The sequence below is a fragment of the Hylaeus anthracinus genome, unplaced genomic scaffold, assembly GCF_026225885.1.
Source record: "Hylaeus anthracinus isolate JK02 unplaced genomic scaffold, UHH_iyHylAnth1.0_haploid 11997, whole genome shotgun sequence".
In the NCBI taxonomy this organism is placed as follows: Eukaryota; Metazoa; Arthropoda; class Insecta; order Hymenoptera; family Colletidae; genus Hylaeus; species Hylaeus anthracinus.
The window spans coordinates 248,091-272,868 of NW_026534344.1; the positions used below are offsets into that span (position 1 = coordinate 248,091).

General features: G+C 45.6%; 1 protein-coding gene and 3 long non-coding RNA genes across 12 annotated transcripts in view; 2 read left to right on the forward strand and 2 right to left on the reverse strand.

Moving 5' to 3' along the window:
* LOC128889353 (histone acetyltransferase KAT7) overlaps positions 1 to 24,772 on the reverse strand; it is a 28,346-nt gene extending 3,574 nt beyond the window's left edge. For 2 of the 8 annotated variants that reach the window (XM_054146913.1, XM_054146910.1), the window contains exons 1-10: positions 24,529 to 24,772; positions 23,888 to 24,353; positions 23,562 to 23,807; positions 23,226 to 23,489; positions 22,958 to 23,140; positions 21,865 to 22,234; positions 21,480 to 21,774; positions 21,166 to 21,410; positions 20,893 to 21,079; positions 5,908 to 6,001 (exon numbers count right to left, since the gene is read on the reverse strand). In XM_054146913.1, coding sequence (XP_054002888.1) covers positions 5,908 to 6,001; positions 20,893 to 21,079; positions 21,166 to 21,410; positions 21,480 to 21,774; positions 21,865 to 22,234; positions 22,958 to 23,140; positions 23,226 to 23,489; positions 23,562 to 23,807; positions 23,888 to 24,353; positions 24,529 to 24,546 — 2,368 coding nt within the window. In that variant the 5' untranslated portion in view covers positions 24,547 to 24,772. The other 6 variants (XM_054146912.1, XM_054146909.1, XM_054146911.1 and 3 more) reach the window with 6 other exon arrangements.
* On the reverse strand, positions 132 to 2,844 carry LOC128889382 (uncharacterized). The gene is made up of 2 exons (XR_008460436.1): positions 2,756 to 2,844; positions 132 to 2,710 (listed from the first exon to the last, which is right to left on the reverse strand). It is a non-coding gene; the product is annotated as an uncharacterized LOC128889382 (long non-coding RNA).
* On the forward strand, positions 2,773 to 5,402 carry LOC128889380 (uncharacterized). The gene is made up of 3 exons (XR_008460434.1): positions 2,773 to 2,987; positions 3,079 to 3,256; positions 3,414 to 5,402. It is a non-coding gene; the product is annotated as an uncharacterized LOC128889380 (long non-coding RNA).
* Positions 6,738 to 16,913, forward strand: LOC128889377 (uncharacterized). 2 transcript variants are annotated; one of them, XR_008460431.1, is made up of 5 exons: positions 6,738 to 7,671; positions 7,828 to 8,926; positions 9,017 to 9,324; positions 14,751 to 15,045; positions 15,712 to 16,913. It is a non-coding gene; the product is annotated as an uncharacterized LOC128889377 (long non-coding RNA). The 2 variants fall into 2 exon arrangements; XR_008460430.1 differs by having other exon boundaries at positions 7,828 to 9,324.
* Positions 24,773 to 24,778: the final 6 nt, after the last annotated feature.

The window sequence follows — 24,778 nt, forward strand, 5'->3', positions numbered from 1 at the left end:
GTTGGGATCGTTGAATTGGGAGGGTTAGGATGAGGGTCGGTGTGTATTTATTTGTGGTCTATTCGTGGTTCGGGATGTACTTGAATTCTTTGTAATATAGATCTTTTAACAGCTTGGAAATGGAGCACAAGTATATTTAAGGGGGATAGAAGTGGACGATAGTCGGTTCGCGTGCGTCAAGTGTTGCGTGAGCGTGAAATTTGGGTCGTGATGTGCGATTTCGCGCGAGTAGAAAGACGTATGTCGCGAGGCGTCGGCGTCGCGTCGTGTCGTTTACAGACTGTACAGGGTCCTTGTGCGCACGGACTATCAAACGAACCATGAAATTCCGATTACGCGAGACACGGTGCCCGTCGAAACCGCATAGGTACAGAGGTGGTGCGTCCGCGTACGTACACACACGTGTCCGTGTGTCGAATCGACGGCCACCGCTACAAACCATTTCTGGTGTCAGTGACCGACAAAGGATCAAACGCCGCGGCGCACTGTCCTAACGAAAAATCATTTAGACAAACAGGACCTCCATTTTCAGATTTGATCACCAAGGGGTGTGGATTGCATACGGTTCAAAAGGACATCACGAATAGCAAGCTAGAACGAACGTTAGGTTTGGGCTAGGTCTGCCAAATATCTTAGGAAAAACAAGTTCTTTCTTTGCTTCTTCCTCAAATTGTAATTAGAACTTTCCAATGATACGGCACTGCCGATGTTCGTCTGACCCCTCCAGGAGCCCAATTGAATCAGTTGTCCAATTGAGCGGATTCGCGAATTAACGAATCTGTTTAATTATTCATCTATTCGTTAAAAGAATCAAACAGCCGAATAGCGAAAGACCTGAAAGTTTTACATCACGATCACTACAACACCCAGAATACCAAACGTGGAACCAGGACTCTCACAACGAGTTTCCCTAAAAATGTCCCGCGTAACAGTCAAAATTCTCCCGTTTGGTATCCGCATGAACACGTTTACTGCTCTTATAGCCGCCACGTGCAAACCTAACTCATGGGAACCAACCTAGACCGCGATTGACATTTCTGTCGTTGCAACTAATTACCTGGTATCTTCTGTAACCAACTAACTATAGCCCCGAATAATATGTTTGAGAAACAAACATTTTCTAACCAAACGCGAAATATCAACGCGTGAGTTACACGAAAGGGTTTCCCTTTCAGTCGTGCGAGCTAATGAGTTAATTAGCTAATTAAATAAATGAGGAATCGATGATCGGCGACGTCGCGTCGGCGCGACCTAAACCAATTTCTCCAGTTTATGGGGTCATCCGTTATATTCGCGAGAATCTGGCGCATGTCTGTATCGATTCCGCATTGGTACGCGGCCGCGCTTAAAAAGACACGCGAACTCATCGATCCGAGAATATTTCGGCTTCGCCGAGCACTTGGCAGCGGTAAAACCGTACACCTAGCTTGGGTTGTTGAAAAATCATCGCAGCGTTGCCCAAAGGCCGGAAGAATCGCTGTATTAACGTTACTATTTCTATAGATGGTAGTAGGTGGTAGTAGATTTCGTCATTTTCTTTATGTAAATGTATTCGAGGTCCGTTACTCTATTACGATGTGGTTTTGTAAAAAAAGTTGCCAAGTATAGCTGCTGGAAGGGATCTGATATTTGTGTAATATTAAATATTAAATAACGACCAAGTTGTTCCGGTGTCTCGGATGCCTGGACGCCAGGAACGTCCGGATATTCGCGAGGTTCAACGACTAGTCGCGGTCGGATGCAGATTCTCGCGGAAGCGTCGCCGTCGCGGCGATTATCCCAAAATAACCGCGGAATTCTCTCATTGGCCGAATAATCGAGATCGAGACGATAGTGAAAGCGTTTCCCCCGAATTCGCGAGAAAACGAATCGAAAAAGATGACGGGTGTCGGGATGGGGGGACAAAAACGACGACAATTTTTGTGGACCGCCGCGGCCATCGAGCTTATTCCAGGACGTCCCGGAGCCGGAGCCTGAGAGGTTCAACGACCATTCTCCTCCTCCTCTTTCTTCTCCAGCTTTCTGGACCAGGAGAGAACACCAGTCTACCCTCTACCTCCGCAGCCGCCACCCACCCTCGATTCTTTTCGACCACATCTCTGACGCGCCTCCATGATTCCACGTCAGAAACCATCTAGATTCGAATGACGTTTGGGGATATGAAAGTGTAGATCGAGTGATACGACATTCTCTGGATTATTTCGTTGTGTTTCGATACATAAAACTCTACAACTTGAACGTTTTTATCAGGGTTATGTGCAAAATACACAAAACACCTGCTTTGGTACGAATACAAGATTCTCGTGCACTTGAAACTCTTTGGATGTGATTGTATCGTAGTATGATAGAACTAGAGATCGATAGTATTCGATACTACAAATAAATATCACGTAGATTATTAGACAAAACCTGAATGATGAATGGCTCTACGTCACTTTGGCCTGTTGGTAGAGCGCATTCATTACGCATTCGGTTCGTAGGGTTTCGGGATCGGCGTTGTTCCCGAGGTGGTGGTGGAGCATGGAGGAAGAGGAAAAAGCGCGCTGACTAGAAGGACGAGAGAACAACGGCGACGAGGGTTGAAGAGGAAGCAGCAGAGCAGTGGGTGGATGGATCGGCGTGACAGCAGCCTGGTCGGGGAAGGTTCATGGACTCCCTCGTCCCTCTGCTGCTGCTGCTGCTGCTGCTGCTGCTGCTGCTCCTCCTCCTCCTCCTCTTCCTCTTCCTCTTCCTCCTCCTCCTCCTCCTCCTCCACCTCCTCTTCCTGTTCCTCTTCTGCGGGGTAGCTGCCCTACGCGGAGGAAAAAGGCGTCGGTGGCCCTGCCAATCCTACGCCCTACGAGGCACTCGTGGGGCGAGGTCACGAGAGGTCATGCGATTGCGAGCCCTACGTGTCGGTCGTTTCGAATCGAACCAGGTGGAAATCACTACATATAGGGCCGACCTGTGCTACTGGCTCGGCCAAGGGCCGCAAAAAGATGTACAGGGTGTGTCTAACGCGATACCTTCTTTAACCCTTCGAGTCTGGCGAACGGGTCTGCCTACTCTTCGGTCAGTAATGCGACTTTTGTTTTTCAGAGATTTTTAACACCATCTTCGGCCTATTCAGAAGGAGTGTACATCTTGGCAGAGGAATTTCTGCGTTAATCTAGCCAGACACTTCTTCGCGAATATTCCCTCGTTACCAGACTGCGGATTTTATACATTTATGATACGCAAACTAATATAATAGATGCACTGCAAACATAACCGAATGGTACGTGCTCTTATGCAAGACGAAATAACAATATTGTTGTATTAATTGTAGAATACACGAACATAGATTATGTATATTTTAATTTTTTTGTGTGTTTCTATATTACCGCAGTTTAGTCGTTACCTTCAAGGTAATCCAAGTATTTGTAATTCCACAGCGTGGTAGTTGATACCGAAACGGAGAACCATACGACCTTGAGATGACCTTGGATTCAAAGTTCATTCACAGGAATAACGTGCTCTCTTGGAAGATGACGTTGAAACGTGCACAGACATGATTACCAACAAATCACAGGTACTTGTATAAGTTAGTCGAGTATTACCTAATCTCCTTCAATAAGACAATTCGCAATTCCCTGGATAAATGAAAAGATAAATGAACCACCTGTTTAAGTAACCTTAAACTCGCCCTTCATCGAGTCTACAGACATCATTTGACATTTCCTAACGAATAAAGTCTGCGATTAATAAAACACCCGCAAAAGATCTTCGGACTCCCAATCTCTGGTTATCTCCGCGAGACACGCGTTCTGCGACCACGTGGTCCATGAGCGCTCTAAGGTCCGACAGACCGCGATCCACGGCGGAGAGGTCAACGCTTTCGCCCTGGAGAGGATCCCCGACGAGTTTCCAAACAGCCCCAGATTCCCGTCTCGTCTCGTCTCGTCTCGTCTCGTCTCGTCTCGTCTCGTCTCGTCTCGTTTCGCTGGGAATTCCTCCGTGGAACAAGGTGCACCGGGACACACCCCGTGCGCGAGACGAATCCCGGCGCGTGTCTGTCTGTGTGGGACGCGTGTGTAAGCCAAACGGGCAGGTAGGTACATAGAGAGAGCACGGCGGCTGGCGACTCCGCGAGGTTCGTGGGGGTCGATCGATGCGGCGAGACGCCGGGCGTCGCACTTTCCGCTAACCATTCCACTCCATTCCATTCCAGACCTACACACACCGCTATCCCCGTCACCACTACCACCGCGACGCCGCGCCGCGCCGTCCCACCGACACGTAACGTCTCTCACGCCGCGGCAGCCCCTGCGGAAAACCCGGCAGGGCTACCCCCAGGACCGTTCCTAGCTTCCACACCGCCCAAACGTTCCCAATTTCCCACCCGCACTTGCCTCGAATATTATCGAACTTTGTTGCGGCTATTTATCTCTATTTCAACGTTCGTTTGCTGTTTTTCTTTTCGATCTTAGCGGTAGACAAGCTAGCTCTTCCGGCGTGCAAGATGTAGAGTTAAGTGGTTTGGTTTTCCATGGAAGGTACGAATTTGATCTTTGACTATGGTTAAATTTATGGCAGTAATAATGTATGGATTTAGGGTTGAATGATAAGCGTCGATATTCGATCAAGTGTATTCTTATAAAAAAAAATGCTTGATTATTGCAGAATAACTGTTGCAACTATCGAGGTAACCGATTTAGTAGCCTCTATATATGTACAAGATATTCTGTACAATACTAATTTCAACCTCGTTCGTCGGTAAACGACATTGACGTATACTAGACATTTATTATGTACAAAATAATGATACACTGCACCCCTATCGGCCATCGAGAGGGTTCGCGCCTGACTACCCCCACCTTTCATCGTTCTGCTCCGACCACGATTCTCGGCGACTCCGCATAGTACGTCGACCCACAAGCCCAGCCACCTAGCCCCGTGCACCCTTCTCCCTTAGTCGTCGTGCTACCCCTACGCCAGCGACCCACACTCCCGCCTCGGCTCGTCGGCATCAATGAAAATGACGTCACGGCAAAAAGCTCGCGTTTAATTATCAACGCTCTACGTTCTTCGCGGTATACAGGTTGGCTAGTAGGAAGGGGGGCGTTTTCGTGCGAGGGTTTCTACGCCTCGGAGACGATCGCGACTCCAGACGGGACGAGTATCACAACCCCACGCACACCATTCTCAACTGCTAACCCGTTTCTTTCCTTCGCGACGTTTCGAGCAGACGGATAAACAGAGAACAACGGGGAAGAGGGTTGGATGGACCTTTCTTTTCCGTCTACTCGGTGGATCGAGGCCGCGGGGAATCCCAACCGAGTCGTCTCGATTTTCGGAATCTTCTTTGCCTTTCATCTCGGCACCGAGAGCAACGATTCTGTATCTGCGCGCCACCATTATTACCTTTACCGCTATAATCTCTGGCGAACAACTACCGTCACGTAGGAATATACATATAGTTGGAAATTAACACGTGGATTGCTAAGGAGGTATCCTAACCAATTTTCTCCGGGTGTTTTTTGCCGTTCTTTCTTTTGTAGATCCATAAGGAATTTTTTGAAAACTTTGAGAAACGTCGACTACCATCTCTATCAGTTGAATATATATTTTTGCTTCGTTCGTGGTTCGTCGACGACAGAGGCTGAACGAACCTCTGCGAGGAATTGTACGCGTGCCGGTCGCCGGTCGCCGGTCGCCGGACGGTAGCTTTCGATCGTAGCGACCGCAACGTCGACGAAACCACGCCATCGAAACCGCGGAGGCGGTTCCTCCTATAAACTCCGGCTCCTAATTCGGTTATCCTTTCGATTTCGTCCGGATGATGTCGTCATTCTGTCTCTCTGAACGCGCCAAGGTCGAACGGACGTGCGTGCGCGAGGAAAGAAAAGAAGAGATAAAAATAAAACGAAAGAACGAGGCTGTACTCACTGAAATCGATGAGGAGCCGGCCGTAACCCTGACGTTGATAAGGCGGTAGCGTCAGAATACAGGATACGTTGTAATTGAGGAAAGAGTTCTTTTCCTGGAATAGAACAAAGATGATTCAGAATTCTCGGACGAAACGACTCGCCGGCGTCGCCAGACGATAAATATGTCTATCGGGGGATCCTGGCATACACCGTGCATGCTTTACATTTCCATTATTTTACATCATCGAATCCATTCTCGTCGATTCTCCTCTTCAAAATTCTACATAATTCTTATATTAAAAAAATGCATTTTAATGGAAGAAGAGTGAATCGACAAGTACAATTATTTCCTTTTACTCCCGAGTATAAAACTCTGATCGAACATGCCTCTGATAGAAAAACAATCGAATCGCTTATTTCAACAGAAAAAAAGAAAACGTTTAAAGTTTTGCGTACTCCCTGTAGGTATTGGGAGGATCAAAGGTTATCGAGTTTGGCGTTTCGCGGCGCAATAAGTGGCTCTCATCCAAATAGTAGGAACACAGACGTGTTTACGTGGAAAAAAATTGAATAATGTTTTTGTTCAGCGCGCGTTAGCACACTCGACACGCTTCGGCCAGACGCTCAACCACTCGCATGTGTAACCACAGACACAATATCGCGAACGTTGTGACGTTAATGCGACACGAAGATGCGTCGTGACCTTCGTCACACGAAAACACAACGGATTATCGATATTTCCAAACGACCAGGTTTCAGGCCGTAGTATGTTTCATTAAACGCGTCAGAGACGCCAAGGAGGTTCCAGGTATTATCTTAAACCCTCGAATGTAAAGACACATCATTCATTTCTACACCCGAAATAATTGCCAAGCAAACCACATAGGGTAAACTGTTGGAATACAACCAGCGTGCTTCGGACATTAGAATCACCCTGTATACGATGCGCAAGCATTGACTAGTCCGTGACATTCACCGACAGCACGGTAACTCGACGTTGAAGAAACGGCTCTTATCCGACGTTCATCGGATACGGTAGTTTAAACACATGAACGCCTATATGGCCAAGGTCGGATATGGTTCAACCATTTCTTTAGGAACTTTTTCGTATGTACATGTGCAACTGCATCTGTTTTGCGCTCAACGAGGAAATTATTTTGTCGACGAATTTTTTACCATAAAAAAACGTCATTTAATATGTAGTAAATTAGTTTTTTATTTAATTAGAGAAAAGCTTCAAAGTGTGTGTTCACCCATTTGGATGCATGTCTTGCCACACTTTTTTTTCTTTTTTCATTAAAGTTCCTACACGTTCAAGAATTGCCGGATTTCCCTTTATTTCTTGGCAAGAGAAGCTGGCATAGCAATCGGTACCGAAGCAGATACTCGAGGTAACGGAATTAAATTTGTCTGATGTCCTTTTAGATCCATTTGCTCCATGTCCATTTTGCTCAATTCGAAGGATCCATCTGTATTCGTCAAAAGTTGGGATCATCAATTTTACCACACCCCGTATAATAGAGACTCGCGACCATGAACATGTTAACTTTTCGACAACGTATTTTTACCGTGGCACCAAATGGGCGCACGCCTTTAACACACTACGAGTTCCGTGTATCGCGCATGCCAGAGATTAGATAAATTTTATGTAAAATTACATATCAACATAATTCGTTGGTCACACTTGACAAATCGCAATTACCATGTACTATACCATCTACTATGTTACTAAAATCCACGTAAACCTATCCAAATTTATTGTCTTTGCCACGATACCGTCAGAGTTCATTTGTTCGGATCCTCAACGACAAGTTCTGTCATCCGTATACGGGTGGCGATCAACGCGTTAATCGATCTGTGCAAGTAAGTAGAAAACGCTTACGACTTCTGAGCGTGGGCCCCTTCCTATACATGTATAATAGTATAGAGAATATCTCAGAAATTATTGAAGAAACGAAGAATCTACATGGAAAATGATCCAGTAGCGAAACGATTTCGATTCGTAAATTCGTCAGAGTTGAGAGTATATGCGTATCCAGCGTCAAATGGTCGAGGCCACCTCGTGCGTACGATCCGTCGTTAATCATTCCACGCCCCTCGGTCCCATTTCGACGACCAAGAACGATCCTGGTATATACAACTCGAACACCCGGTATTTCCGGCCGTGGCAGTCGTGCTGTTGCTAACTGGCGAGTGGGGCAGCAACGGTTCGAAGGACGCACAACTCGAGAAGACTCGGGCCATGGTGTTGGTGCATATTCGACGTTACAAGAAGAAGAAGAAGAAGAAGAAGAAGAAGAAGGAGGCTCGCGTCAGCTGGGCCAGAAAGAGAGAAGCGAAAGCGCGGATAGGAGAAGAAAAAGGTTTTGGGCCCTACGAACGAGGATTATGATTGTTCATCGAATAGGTGAAAGGGTATACTGTCGAGAGACAGAATATGGGATCCTCGTAGGTTAATTCTTCAACTTAGAATTGAATTAGATATCAGAGAAACGAATGAAGAGTAAAATACATTCGCGCTTGTGTGTATTTCAGTTGCAACCTTGGAGATAAAAAAAAAAAAAACAAAAACAAAAGCACGCTCGAAACGTCCGTACACACCGTTTGAAATTTAAGTCGAACGTAAACATGTTTTGAAGATTCTAATGGAATGTTTGTTTTAAATTTGTAAGTATTGTTTTTGAGTAGGTTTTGTGCCAAGTGGAATTTTTCTGACTAAACTTTGGATCGAGCCTCGAGTTTTTTCAAGTATGGGAAGAGCCACGATGAACTTTATACCGGGGACGAAGAAACGTTGCGACAGTTGAAGTGCAAGGAAGCTAAACCGACGGATAGAAGGAGAAGAGAAGACGAGAATCTGGGGCCCGCGACGTCCTTGGGTCAGTAGTCCCTGCTCCGTTCACGGCCGTCTCGATGTCCCCCCACCATGGACGTGCGACGCAGGAAAGGTCCTCGCGCTCTGCTTTTCCTTTCCGTGCTATTTCCCTTCGGTTTTTTTTATTAGGGATGATTCGAAGAAAGTTTCCTACACCGATAAGGTACAACCTCTATTTACTATTGTCGCAAAAAGGAGAAATAATTTGATACGAAACAAAGATTATTGACTCTCAAACAATCAATATTCTCAGAAAATCGACCAAAGATTCTAACGTGGATCGATTCACGGTGTCGGTCGATTGTGAGTCACGTTGCGGCGAAACGAACCGTGTCCCGATTTCCGTTTAAGGAGAGGAAAACCACGAATGCCAGGCGGATTAATAGCAGAGTCTGTTTCGAGCCCGTTCGCTTGCAGATTTCAGATTTCCTTTAACCAAGAATGCCGAGCACGCGAACCTTTCGAACAATGAGGAGGCCCGCAGATCCACTTGAGACAAACACTTATCCCAGGGTGCCGATCCAACAGACGAAACATGCTTGGCAACATGTGTTTTAATAGGTACACTTATGATTGGTATTTATAACGTTAACCGAGTTATATGGAACACTCTGTATATTCCTAAAAAGAGTTTGAAAACGATAGTTTGAAAGGGATTGTGGAGGAGCACAGCAGACCTATCGTTTATGGAGCAATTGATCGAATCTTCACGCCCTTTCTTCGTCCTTTGCTCTCTGTCCCTTTCTCCATGTCCACGTCGGCGTGCGGCACGGCGGTTCTCTCGTCAGGCAATGCGACAAAGCGATATACGCGCTGGGAGTCGTCGAGTGATAAGCTTTCCACGGAACTTGGGCTCTTCCATGGAACCACGATTGCCTCTCGCGGCCGTTGGTCGATCGTGGTCGCTGAAAGGAGTCACGACGCAAGTGGCGTCGATCGTAAAAGGTTTCCAATCGGTCGGTATCCTTTTCTGCGTATCATCGTACCATAAAGTGCAAAGCGCCGATGGAGCGAGCGAGAGGGTTTTGCGCGATGACAGAGGCGTTGGAACGCGAGCGAGCGAGCGAGCGAGCAGGCGGCGACCAAGGCATCCATCGCATATATCTGTTTCGTTCCTTGAGCGTTCATAAACACTTTGGCGCATACAACCGACGTCGGACGTCCAAGAGTCGTGCGTAGGTGAACGAACGTCTGCACGGCTGAGCGAATAAGGCGAATAAAACAATTGTCCAACGTCTCTTTCACTCGTCGAACTTGAAACCACAACCACTTGGCTGGCTTCTTACAATTTTTGATCGCAATAAAGAACGAGAAAATTCACGAGCTACGATAGAATACCCTTTTTATTCGAAACACTCTTCGCGTCAACGGATTATATCCGATTTACACGTAAAATTCGTGTACTCGCACTTTTAGCGCAAAGCAAATAGAAGATGTGTTACGTCTAACATTTATCGCGATCCACCTTATTGACGGATTAACTGGATTTCATCGGATGACTATCGACATCAACTCTCGTGTACTCTCCTATCTGACCAAGAGCGTTTCGATTACAAAAGATAACAGAAATTTATAGGCAGCGCTAGTCTAAACATCCACGTGCCTCGTGATCACGGTTGGACCACATGTGTCGCATCCGGCCAACTAAATATTTCATTTCTAAATTGTCCAAGTAGAAAACACTCGAAAATTCAAATTATTCAATTATTTGAACATAATTGTCTCGTAAGATTCTTCTAAAAAACTTTCTATAATTTTAACATATCTGGCTATAATTAAAGTCCAATTACAAAGCAGATAGAAGATGAAAGAAAGTTAGAGTAAGCTGTTTGAGCAAAAACATTTCAATTGATTCCAGTGGTGTTCCTCGCTCTTACAGAAACTTGATTTTATCCGCGAGTCAGAGTTTTTATTCGTCGAGCAATTATTCGAACCAACTTTTGCCTCGACTGTGATCCAATTCGCATCGCGAATTCTTCGATAGCGCGCAAGACACGATGTGAGCGTCGCTTAAAGGTTATACAGCTCCTCGCGACGGTCACTTCTATATTTAGATGCACCGAGTTTCCTCCTCCACTTTCTTTATACCGAACAAAGCGTTCCTCTTGACATACGGGGTGTACGCCAAGTTTCACGCGACCATCTTTTAACCGTTAGGACTGTTTAGATTTAATAAGACTGTTAGAGTGAACATTTCCTCGATAAAAAACCTTTTAAAAGAGCTCTCTCCGATTCGCGTCGAAACGAGGGCTGTTGAACTCGTTGAAATGAAATGTTCATTTAGGAATACGAATCTATATTTATTTGGGACTTTTTTTGGCACTTTTTTTTAGTATATATACAAGTTTTGATTTCTATCGTTTTTATCTTCTGGCCCATTCGAGAGTCTTGGAGTAGTTTTTAACTATTAAACCCTAAACACGATTTCTAGTCGGTAGAAGAGAGATAGTTAATTTTTGTTTAAATATCTTATCTTTGTGCAGAGTTTTCTGAAATATTATCAGAGAAATTATTGTTCAGAACTGACCCAGACATGTCTATACATATATGTCCATCGTCCGAGGGTTGATAAGGGGGATTGGACGCAGTCGAAGAATGAATACAGAAAACAATAAACGAGTCGAGCAGCTCGCCCCTTCAGATTTCTTTGGTCCGCGTGTCCGGATAGGGGCTGGCGTCTCGAGGGACGTTGTGAATTTATCAATGAGACGGATGCTAGGAAAAGTGGAGGGTCGAGTAGACACACGGTTTATCCCCGAGCTCTCGAATCCAAAGAAAAATCTTGGTTACCCCACCTCGAGTAGGTCTGCGTGAAAATTTCTGCACAGACTTATTAATCGACGTCGCTCATTCGCCCCTTTCTCGACACCACTTTCCTTTTGGCTGGAGCCCAAGCGTCCGTTGTTCGTTCGTGGACCCCTTGTAGATTTCCTGCGTAACGTCCAACGGCGAATCGATCGCGACGCGTCGGACCACAAGTCGAAACTTTCCAAACGATGGAACAACGTTTGCTGCTTGGCCGATTTAGAAAAAGACTGATTAGTTTCCTACGAAAAATTGTCGAAACTAATTCTTCTTTTTAATCGATTACAGATTTTCTTGCGAATTTTCCCAACTAGGAGATATTTCTCAATTAGTAGTTCCTGATTCTATTCAGGAGCAACAAGACACGGGTTATACAGAGTGGTCGCGGACGTCACGAGCGTAGGAAGTCTCTAAAGGCACGGGTTTTCCCCTCGGAGATGTATTTTCGTCCGCAGAGTCGATGCTCGGCGAAACGGTGTCGATGAAACACGTTCGATCATTTCGGTGTAACCCAAGGACGAGATGAAATTTTACGATCGACGGGTTTCGTTTCTTCCATCATTTCGGATCACGAGACCACACGCGTGGATTTTAACAAAAGTTTGCTGCTATATCTTTCGTCATTTCTTTTTCAGTATAGTTTATTCACATAGTCGAATTATATTTATGCGTTTACGATACAAGTGAATATATATATATATATTAATTAGGTGTAGTATTCATAAAAATGGGGTTTCCAGTCCATCGTGCGTGACCTCAGGAACCAAGTGTGAGCCTCGGTAGCGGCCCATGGTTTGGGACCCGATATAGTTTCGTTCATAGGGAACAAAGGTCAAGGTCCGCCGTGGCAAAGGACGAGCCCGGTCCGAGGAATCTGCGCAAACAGGAGGCGACGACTCTTCTGGATGGTATATACCGGAGCAGGAAGTTCGCGGCCACGTGGATTTTTCCTTGTCCGCGAGAGGAGGGACGGAGGGGACGCCCCGGCAAGGTGGCACAGGGAAACTGAAAACCGCCACGGTACACTTGCGGCTCTCCGTCACGAGACACGAGGCGTATAACGACATCGTGGTCGAGTACGCGCGAAAAAAGGACGACGAAGGGGACGAGACACGGCTGGAGGATGAGAAGCTCGAGTAAAACTCGCGGCGACGACGGGCAAAGGATAAGGAGGCGGGGTAAAGTTGGAGCAGAAGCTAGAGCTAGAGGTAGAGGTAGAGGCCTAGGCGCTACCCTACCCCAACTTGTAGGGAACGATGTGTATTCGACGGGATTTGGTCGTGTGAACAGGACTGTCTGGCATCGATCGAGCCCAGCCGCGGGGTGGAGGCAGTGAGGCTCCGCAGAGAGGGACGAGGAGGGCTGTCGAGGGGAAATTCGACCGAGGTGGATACGGAGGTGGAGGGTTGGGCGAGCCTACCCCAACCTCTTCTCCAAGAGGCCGCCGCGTATCGTATCGACGACCTCTACTACTACTACTCGTCCTCGTACTCCCGGTGTTACCCTACGTCATCCCTTTCCCGTTTCTGCCTCCCTGCAGTCCCTTTCGCGCCAACCTCTCCTCCTTACCCGTCTCGTGCCGCGTCTGCAGGATATTTTTAAGGAAATTACGTAACCAGGCGCTGGACAATCCTTGCGACGCCAACTCTCCTTTCGCGATACTAAACATCGGTCTTGATGTCGAGAGACGACGAGGAGGTGTGATAATTGCCGTTATCAATCGAGTTTAAATTAAAGTTCGGTTTAAAGTTAAACAATTGCATCGTTATCCTTTTCTGCTCTGGTTCGCAGTGTAGCTAGGTTTGGCTGGAGTTGGACGCGTTCTTCTGACAATTGTAATTTCTCCTCCTTTATCCCTATCCTTTGGCTCGATTGGATTCTCTCAGAAATTTCTCTCAGAAATTTCATAGTAAATAAATTTATCCTCGAAATCAGATTTCTCTCCACTCAAAGAGATCCTCTGAGCGTTTATACTGCGGCCCTCCGCGTCTTCCACGCCTCTTTTGGTACCCTCCCGTCCGATCCTTTCCTCCTTTCCATAGCGTTCGGATATAAACGCCCCGGGGTCCAACTATTTACGCGTTATGTACACCCGGGGCTCTTCACGGTCCTTCTCGTTCTTCCGAAAGGGTACGCGGCGGCAGCCACTTGCCTCGCTGAATTTCCCTCTTTTAGTTTCCAATTACCGTGTTAACGGGCCGCCCGCGCCGCAACAAAAATCGTTCCTTGGTGCCTTACTCGAGGACACGCTCCGTCGAAATCGGCCCGTTTCGCTTCAGCAGACGAGGGAAACATACGACGAAACAAAAAGCTCGACAATTTTCAGAACGACATCCATTCGTTGGAATATACATGTACCATTGCTCGATCCAACGCGATTCGTTACCTTTTTCATTCCCTGCCGAACCTACCTTCCTCGGGGCCCTCTTCTTGCTTTCATTCGTCTTGGTGCACGCTTCGAATTCTCTTCTCTTTCAGAGATATAAACGTTCCCGTCGGCTCCTGTCTATTTATTGCGTTACACGCATCGGACCGCCATCGTTTTCCGATCTCCCTTAATCCTTTTCTCGCTACGCCCCCGATGCCCTCTTGCTCCTCCACTTTTGTCGTTTTTTTCTTTTTATCCTCTCGTTTTTTTCATATGCTGCGAGCTCCCCTCGGTCGTTTCTTCGTTCCTAGAAGGTGGGCCGTTTCATTTCTGTATGCATTATTCAGGACTAGATAGAGTGGAACGGTTCGTGACGAGCTAACTGGCACACCAGCGGAAGTTAGTCAAACGAGTTGGCTGGCGGATCAACGCGTCTCCACGGATACACCGTCTACTGATTTTCGCTGCTTTTCCACGATCTTCTTCTCTTCTCGCGACGTTTATCGTGCTCGTCTGGCTTTTTTTAATCCGACGCGGTTCGTTTATATCGGTAGAATTTGTTTCGGAAACTCGTCGACTAATTTTAGATCGAACTTTCTAGCAGATTCACTGGCGAGCGTTTGAAATTTGCAAGTTTGCTATTCGACATACGCGAAATTATTTTACTGATCCAGTGAAACTATAGCGGAGGATTATGTACATACATGTATTTTCTATTACTCTATAATAAGTAATAATATATTATACGTGTACACTTTCTATCTCTTGTTTGGCAACCAAAAACAATTCTAACCACGTAGGTTATTATTTAAAGGGAAAAAGGATCAGAAGCAAATGGCAGGACACCGCGTTTCCCGTTAGCAGGAACGATGTGCTCGAGTCGACAGCATGTCGACACGAAAGTTAAGAGGGTCTGGAAACGAGAGGAAATCGACACCGTCTGGAAACAAAAGCCCCGGGCAATTAACGCGTCGATGAAGATGTATCTGCTTCCAATATACAATTCCCCAGCTCTCTTGGACGCATGGCAAGACGGAATATACGCGAGTTGCGAATAACGCGGCGTGTCCCGAGCAAACGAGACGACGCGACGGGGCATATCCTCTTACGTAGGTATTCCAGACAGGATCCCGCGCGAAAGTAGAGGGGGAGATTGGGAAAAAAAACGGCGAAGAATCGAGGAACACGACACGCATGTCGAACACACCGGCACCTACACCACAATGCCCCTTGTCCTTTCGCAGTCCCATGATACGGATGAAAGAGTATCCTCTAAGAATGAGACGAGCCTCTTAAAAGCGGGAATAAATCTGCCAGGTGAAATCGACGTATTCCAATCACGTTGCTCGCTCGAATCCCCATAAACCTCCCGTGCACAGAGATTCAGTGACCAGTGGAAGACTGAAAACCGTCCGACCTGTTCCTATTGTCAATTTTTCTGGCTCGTCGGAGTGATCTCTTTTGTTTCGTTCGCCTTCTTTGGGAGTTGACTGGACTCTCAAACTGTCGATCATTTTGTATCGAGATTTCTTTGTTATATTAAGTTACAAATCTGATATTAAGAAACTCGGACCTCGGAATTATTTGTAGACTAGGGACGTTTATGCATTTACGACCAAGCGAAATATAGGCAAGTTTATGAGATTAGAAATCCAAGTGCAAGAATATACGTATAAAGTATCAACAGTAACATGCATGTTGTATCGCTTTGTACAATCGTTAAAACTATTTACATGTCGTATTTAACGATATCAAAAGCAACCTTTCCGTTGTAGGAAGTACGAAAAAGACCACGAAGGATTGATAAAGCGTGAAAGTCAGCCATGGTCCGTCTCTACCCTCGTCCTCGTGGAGGATGATGCAACCCCCCCGTTTCATTAGAAGATGACTGCAGCGTTACGATACACGATTCTCGAGGAACATTCGCGTGTGCAAAGGGAAGGAGGGCCCTCTCGATTACACGCACCGCCTGTATAATCCGATACGCAGACGATGATCGGCGAATCAAAAACGAAGGCTATCGAAATTCTGGTTTCGCTAGAACAAGCTCGATCCTCCCGACGGTAGAAGGCGCAAGGATTTCAGGACCAGGACAGGGCCTCGTTGCGCGTATCTTGGGACTCGATGGCCCCCAAAACCGGTTCCGTCTGGATTTCACGCGACAAGCGTTTCTTTTATTTTTCCCTATATTTTTTTTCGTCGAGGATCCAAAGGAATACGACTTTGCGAATGTAAGCCCCGTGTTGCATTACGATTACCAGGCCGTTATCGTCCACGTCGTAAACAGTAATTATAAGTGTCCTCCAGAATCATATTTAATCCCTGCATTATTCTTCGGCTCTCTCTCTCTCTCTCTCTCTCACTCTCTCGAGCAAGGACTGCGGTTCCTTGAAATCGGAAGAAATCAAAGTGGAGTTTGAACTCGCTACGGTACTTGGGTATTCGAACACTTTGGTGGGCTGAGCTCCTATTATCTGAGCTCACGCAACGTAGCGCTTATGCGGATTCGTCAACTCGAGCTATACGAATCATTTAGTTATCCGAACCTGCTTGTCCCGTGATACGTTCAAATAAATAGAGTTCTACTTGTAATATAATATCAGTGCGCTACATTAATAGTACTCCCGACAGCACTTGGATAATACGTAGAATAAGAATCTCGTTATACCTCGCGTTTCGAATCATCTCCGTGCTCCATTGTTTTCGACACGGACCACCATAGTTTTATTTTACGCGGCCATAAGCAACAGCTTATAAATTAAAAAGTTTCCGTTAGCTTTCCAATTACAAAAATTCATACGTATCGTAGATAAAGTAACAAACAAAAAAATGTGATTAAAATTAAATTGTACGGACTCGATACTTAACAACTTTGGATACTATAGAAAACAAATTGTATACGTTAGTTATTTTTTGACTGGACAAGGCGGAAGCCCGTATTAATATCGAAATTTGTAAATTCACCGACCGTGGAGGCCCCTCCCGGATTATTCTCTCCGCCCCTCCCCATGAAAAACTCTGAGAGCGTTTCGTCTGGAGGTCGCCTCGCGTCTGAACGTGGTGCTGCGCGATCATTCAAGGTCGGTGCGCTAACAATCGCTCAAGGTCGCCGTCTAGATCCCGCCGTTAACGTACCCTCGACGCCGCGGGGTCGATGTCCGGATTACTCAAGGTCAATGGCCGCTACGCTCCCGGGGTCAACGACCCGAACACTCCAAGCCGACGTCCGGATTATTCGAGGTCGGCCAGAGGAGACCGCAAGACGCGACTCGCGAGGAGGCATCCACGCCTGCTGAACGCGTCGATCGATTTCGCGAACCGCGTCGTCGCGTCTTTCCTTTCGATGGTGTTTCCCCCTCGAGGAAGACGAGCGAACGTGGTACCGGGAGCACCAACCGTGAATCTCAACCCCTCGTATTGCCTCGCTTTTTAAACTGGCCCCGCGTTACGGATACTCGATACAGTTCTTTTTCATTATGATTCTTGATGGAGAATTGAATTCTGTTTAAGGCATATTCTTAGAAATGTACAAGTAACGAATATACGTACAATGGAAAAAAGATTCGCGAATCGCGAGAGACAACCATAGTTATCTATGAATTGATTTAGGTGGAATGCAATGTAACGACGTTTTTTGAAAGGTCGTTAGTAAGCAATCAAAGGTCGAATCCGTTAAAAATCCGGGTAAATTGCGTTGAAAGCCTCGCGATCTTCCACGATGGGGGGATAAAAACGGCACCAGACGGAGACCGAGTAGACGTCGAAGCAGCGTGCGATAACAAAGGGGACCAGGATAAAAGAACACGCGAGGAAGATATCTTATATGGATACGTTTACGGGAAGAGATCGAGAACGAAGAAACGACGGTGTCGCCGAAAAAGACACGCAGGGCACTGGGAAGACGTAACGACGGAGAGGAAGGAGGAAATAATAACGACCCCGACGTCGCAGTGCTGCAGAAAGGTTGACGACCCGATGCCAGGCGACGCCCTCTCTCCCCCCCCCCCCCCCCCTTTGCCGCCCTACCATCCCTTCCCCATCGTCCTCTGCAACCACCATCCCCCGTTATGCAGCTACCACTACCGCCCTCGGCCGTGCCCTCCTCTCCCCACACCGTACATCCACCCACCTGCCACTACACGCCGTAAGCGCATAGCGTACGTACGCCCTCCCGTCATCCCTCTCTCTACGTCGGCCGCCACCACCGTCACCCCACGACCGTCTGGCCAGGGTCGGGGTCATTGAACGTCTATAAAGATTTTGACTCTGCGTTACTGGTGGTGGTGGTGGTGGTGGTGGTGGTGGTGGTGCTGCTGCTGCTGCTACTGCTGGTGGTGCTACTGCTGGTGGTGCTGTGCCGCCACCACCGCCGATGCCACCGCCGCTGCGGATGCAGGAAGCCTCGCGCGGGGTACGCCCTTTTGTAAGGTGTGTAACACAATCTTGTTGCTCGGTAAGAACACGCCAGGACCCTTTGTAGTAATTTCAACGTCCAACGATCGATATCGGGAATTATTGTCCCCATTTTGCCGCGATCGCGCTTCATCGTGACCAATTTGCGGGGGTAGGACATTAAGTTGTAGAGCTGGGAGAGTACGTCAAGTTGCAGCGAAGGATGACTATCTACATAGTTATAAAAATCATCTGTTTAATTAACACTTTATAGTGTCTACATATTGGAATCTATTAACTGTTGCTGGTTGTTTACTTACAATGCTCATTTTTTTTTTACAACAAAACTTTGTTAATCCAGTTGCATCTTTCAGTAAACATTGAAGATTAAATTACGGTATGACATGACTAGATAATAAGTATTGCTCGCGAAAGTAAAGAAAACAAGACGGCTATAACGCAACTTGTAATACAAACAAGTAGAATTTAAATATAAATGTGATTCTCTTCGCTATGACGATTTAAGTAACAAAAATTAAAGTAACTCTTAAAGTAACAAAATGTTTGTTTCCCTTTTCAAATGAACAATTCTTTATCGTGTAACTAACATTAATGAACAGGTACGAAGCATTGCTACCTTTGCATATATATAAACTATCTTTATTTAAATTATAATAAACTATAATAAAATACAAATATAACATAAATTGTAATCCTTACATAAAATAAATACTGCGAATCATCTATTAGTTGAACAAAGTTCCGTCTGTCCCCGTCCGTAGGGAGGACGGACTATCGAGCCGTTTTGGGTTCGCGTATACGTACACACCCTCGGAGGGATAAGAGAACGTTTTCTCGAAGACGTCACGGGAAAACGAGCAAGACAAAGGGAACCGGTGGTGGCGGTGGCGGTGGCGGTGGCGGCGGCAGCGGGGTAAACGTTTGCTCGACTCCGAAGGAAATTTTCGTCACCCTCCCCCTCCGAGGAGGGAGGGACGGGAGGGTGAGGAATGGCGCGTCTTGCCAGGGTCAGAGGTCGTTGAACGTCGGTAAAGATTTCGACTCCGGCGATGCTGTTCCGCAGTAAATAGGCGTGCGTGTAGAGCTCGCGCTCCGGCCGACCTCCTGGGCGACCAGACCAGGGAGTGCTCTGGCGAAGAGGGGTCAGAAATACGAGACACCCTCTTGCCGATATACACCGTTGCCCGTGTGATCCCTGCGCCGTTAAATACCAGCCGTGGTAAACCGAGAAGGAAAAGCGACGAGTTCCAATTCAACGCGCAGGGTGTATTCTAATATCTAGGATGAAAAAGTTGATACAACCGGGGGCCGCCCTACTTGACCTTCCTGGCTACGAACGCATATATTCGTTTGTCAATCCTTCCTTTCGATCTTTTATTTCAGACACAATTATTAGCGATTTTCGTATCATTTTGTTACATTTATTAATTAAAAAATATTAAATTCCGTTTACAGAAACCGCAACTGATGAGAGCACGCATATGAATTGCTTTGACCCCGAGTATTTACCACTCGAAAGGTTATAACCGATTCGAGTAAATTATCCGTACATAGTATTCGATAGCTTTTTGTTTTCCGTAATGAAAGATTAACGGGTCGGTCTCGAGTCTCGAGTCTCGAATCAAATCTATTATTAGACTTTCCAGAACATTCGGCAATCGTATTCTTTCTGCGACGATTCCATCTTCCGTTTCGGATCTTTGTCGGGAAACTAGAATTTATCGAATGAAAGTTAGAAAGTTGAAGATTGATTTTTATGAATTCTTGACGAATACTGAAATATTCACTCTTTAAGTTATAAACTTGTTATAATTTCATTAAGGAATGATGAGCGATACTAGTAAGGTATGGAAATAGATAAAAGAATTGTTTAAGAACCGAGAGACGAGAATGGTCATATCGAATGATTTGAACGACTTTAATGTTATCTCCATGTGTCATACGAGAAACGCCTACTACGTAAACGTGGGTTCCGTTTACGCAAGTGCTAACTGACACAAGTACATCAGACACCGCACAGTCGTGCACGTACACGCACGTGCTTCGCATTAATATCTCTCGTTGATAGCTGGTCGCAACGAGGTCCGTGCCAATAAGAAACGCCTCGAAAACTTTTCTTTTATATCCGGATCGATTTGATTTTACCCGAATATTATATCAATTTTCCATTCGTTATTCGCTCACCACGCATCATTTCTATATATGTATCTGTATCAATAAACAATTTACGACAACGTTTCCCTACTAAATATTTCTCCATTTAATATAATACTTGTGTTAAATGATTATTTATTGTTACCCTCCCACCACAGAATCGAATCGAGATAATATTAAAACTAAAACCAGTTCAAAGTGTATAGAGCGACCCTGAGAATGATAGTCTCCTTAAATCAAATTTTATTTCGTCATCGGTTCGAGACGATACCCGGTATAAAATGAAAAACGGAGCCCATAAAGGAGAGACGATCTCTCTCAGGGACACCACGCGCGTACCGATCCCATCTATTCTTCTTCTTGTACACAGAGGAAAAAGTAAGACTCACCTTGCTGAAGTAGCCGACCGTGTGACATCCTTCGGAGTCACCAATCGTCATCACGTAGAAGAGGAAAGGCTCGACGTCGTAGTAGAGCGTTTTGTGGTCCAAGAAGAACTTGGCTAGTAGACAGAGGTTTTGGCAGTACTGCTTGTAACGCTTCCCGTCGACTTCCCATACGCCTATCTTGTCTTTCCTGGATCGAGAAACATGGTTACGGTTCAACTTCGTGCTAGCTATTGGATCCGGAGAGGAGGCTCAGCGCTGGGTCTATTTACCCACCTGTATACTTCGTGTCCAGGTGGATGCCTCCACAAACATTTCTCTCGATGCCTCCTCAGCACTTGACGACTCTTGGCGTACCGCAAACAGTACTCGCATAAATAAAGCTTAGGAGCTCGACTAAACTCCTCGGGATACGGGCTCTGGTACCACACCTCCATCTCCCATTTGCCCATTTCGATGACCCTGGTGCCGCCACCGTTCCTGCCCTCGCCGTCGTACTCCAATTCCTTCAGTTCCTTCTCCTATGACAAACCGTATCGCGTATACATCGGGTAAGGTTCATCCTTTATTTATAACGAGATATTGCTTACAATCTTCTCACTGGCGATTGCTTGTGCCTCCATAAATAATTTCAGATCGTAATCCGGCGTGAGATTCGTCAGCCGCGGTTGTCGGTCTTTCTCGTTTCCTTGGAGCTCGCTACCGCTGTCGCTTTCGTTCCCATCGACCGTGCTTCCTTTCCATTTGGTCCTCGAGTCTCTTACTTTCAGTTGATAGTTGCGCTGCTCTGATGTCTGGTGCACTCCCTTTGGAGACTTTTTAGCCAGCGAGGCTACAGCCTTCTTCCGTTCCTCCTCACGCTTTTTCCTTTCCTTGTAGAACTCCCTGCGAACAAAAACATACATTACAAGTTCACAGAGTCTCTTTTAGACACACCTTTGGGCCTGTTATATTAACAAGTACGAGATTACCCACACGCAAGCTTGTGGCGTCGTGTTGTGATACAAGGGACAGCCCTCCAAGGTGAAATGTGACTCGAGTTTCCCAGAGAGATGACCTCGAGAGTCGCACGTCGGCGCTAGCGGGCATTCTCTTTCCTTGCTCACGCGTACACGACTATAATTCCCCTGGCTTGATCTTCCACCTGTAGCGTTGGAGATGGCACTGTTTTGCGGTACCCTGTTCACGCCGGAAGCGTGTCTGGCGGCGGTGCTAGGTCCAGCACGTTTAACAGGCGATTTGCTCGTGCTCCTCTTGCTCTCGGCTACTCTCGATAAATCACACCGGATCAGCGGAATTTGCAGGATACGCTTACACGCTACCGATTCCGTACCTGAGAACCATACTGCCACCGTAAGCAAAAAGACTGTATCTGCATCTTAGGACACCTTGGACACATGCTTTTTTTTTTTTTTTTTATACGAAATGTTTGTCCCATCGACCACTGGATTCCTATGGGCCACATATATATTTACATATATATATATATGTCCAATCCATCCATCCAGAACCGCAAATACTGCTTTTTTGTGTTAAGGAGGCAGCATAGAGTCCTAAATCTACCGTGTGTAGAAAATTCTCTACCCGCCTCTTTTCACAATGCTATTTAATGCTACTACCGAATTTTACTTTGCTCGACTAGAGACATTTACTACCAGAAAACGGTGACACTACTACCATAAACAATTACCATATAGCGTCAAGGCTGATAGGGCATTGTGTGTTGTGACGAAAGGTCGACGGGAGGGACTGAACTTATCGGAAGAAAAATACAAAAACAAATAGCTAGCCAACTTCTAACGTGATATTGTTCGACTTATGAAAACAAGAAAACCAAAATAAATTCACACCAAGGATATATCAACAGATAATGCAAGTCACACAGGATGTAAACATGTTGCTAATAGTTAGCAAGGTTGCCAAAATATCTGAGTAACAAAATTTTTAACAAAATACTTGAACGAAATCCTTCGAATCACATACTTTTCAAACTAAGACTCGACACACGAGAGGATGGGGAAAGGTGTTGCAGATAGATTAGCAATTACACGCTATAATCTATTTATACCTGCGTCGGATTCCGAATCACTGGCTGTCTTTGTTTGAAGCTGAAGTAATTTGCTCCCTTTTCGTGTTTGCAGTTTCCGTTTGCCTTTGGTCGTTGCTTTCGAAGCACCAGTCATCTCTTCGTGCTCGTCCATTTCTTTTTCGCTTGCAGACGCGTCGGCCTCGTCCTCACTTTTTACAGTACCTAATATAAGCCTAAGTTTCAAAAGAATATTCCAACAGATTTTTTTTTTTTTTAGTACAATGACATCAACTCTGTGTTTGTTTACTTTGTCGTTTTGTACATTTCTGTGGCTTTACAGGTGCAACTGTCGCGGATGGTCGCTTCGGTGGAACATTGGTCATAGCGTTTACTGGTGCACTTTGCTGAGTGTCTTTTTTCTTCGTTCGAGGCTGTGGACTCGCTACACTTTCCGATGATTCGGAATCAGTGCTGCTATTTGAGGAGCCAGAGGAACCTGATGCTGCTGAACAACTTTTAGAACTCGCAGAGCTGTCAGACTTTTGTGGCTGTGCAGATTTCGCCAATAAACCTGATCAAACAAGCCTATTACAAATCATAATAACATTGGAAGCATAACGAAAAATAATCCTTCGTCACTTACTAGATCTGCTCGAAGTAGTAGCCTTTTGTTTTGCATCGTTTGATTTTATTTTGGGCTGTGGATTCTTTATATATTTTGCACAAGTGTTTACTGGTTTTGGTGCATTAGTCTTAACTGGAATGCTGCTATCGCTTTCGCTACTATTCTCTGGACTGAATATGCTTTTTTTCTTAAATTTCTTTTGTACAGGCTCCGACGTCGTTTTTGTAGATTTATCTAGACTTTTCCCGTTTGTACTTGTAGAAGCTATTAAAAACAAAATACAAGTTAAGCAAAAAGGAAAGAGACAATCTTACGAAAGGTAATGTAACTAAATATGATTTTACCAGTAGGTTTATTTGGCTTGTTACCGATAGGTTTAGAATTCGGTGTATTTTTCTGCTGGCCAGGTGTAGCTGCTGATTTAGCAGGTGGCCTTTGCTGTTTAACAACAGGGGCTACTGTGGCAGTAGCTTTAGGTTTAGCTGGTGGTTTTCTCTTTGCTGACTTTGCTTTACTGGGTGATTCCTCAGATTCTGAAGAATATTCCACAGATCTAGATTTGGATGGTACTTTTTCTTTACTTTTATTCTCTGAAGAAGGAACCGGAACTGCGTCGGCTTTAGTTTTGCCATGATGACCAGAGGGAAACTGTGTTTTCTTCTTTGTTCGTTCTGTATCGGATGCTTTTTGACTATTGGCAGAGCTACTGGAGCTTTCTGAATCCGATGAACTAGATTCGCTACCCGAGCTTGAGGAATTGCTGGACGAGGAACCACAACTAGTTGTCGAAGTAGACTCCGAGCTGGTGGTCTGTCGATCAGTGATTAAATTACATATGTTAGTTCACTACAACACTCTTCAAAGTTTGCACATTTTCATCAACTCTGTTCTCTGCTAATATTTTCCATTTCCATTTACTTTCGTAAAGTTTAACAATGAATCCAAGTATGATTCTGACATTATAACCTATACAAAGCGTACTTACCTTCCGTTTTGGAGTCATTTCCACGGTGCTATCTCTTAAGCGAAGAGCTAATATTGTTTAGCATCATTTCTGCGTTAATTTCAATGATTTTCCAAGGCATAAGTATTAACGAAATCATTTACAGCAGTCAGTTTACTATAAGTAACAAACCTTCCATTTTAAACTACGTTCTGTCTTACAACCATATTTATGGTATAAAGACAAATAATTCATGCACTTTGGTACACTCTGTATAAAGAGTAGATCAGTG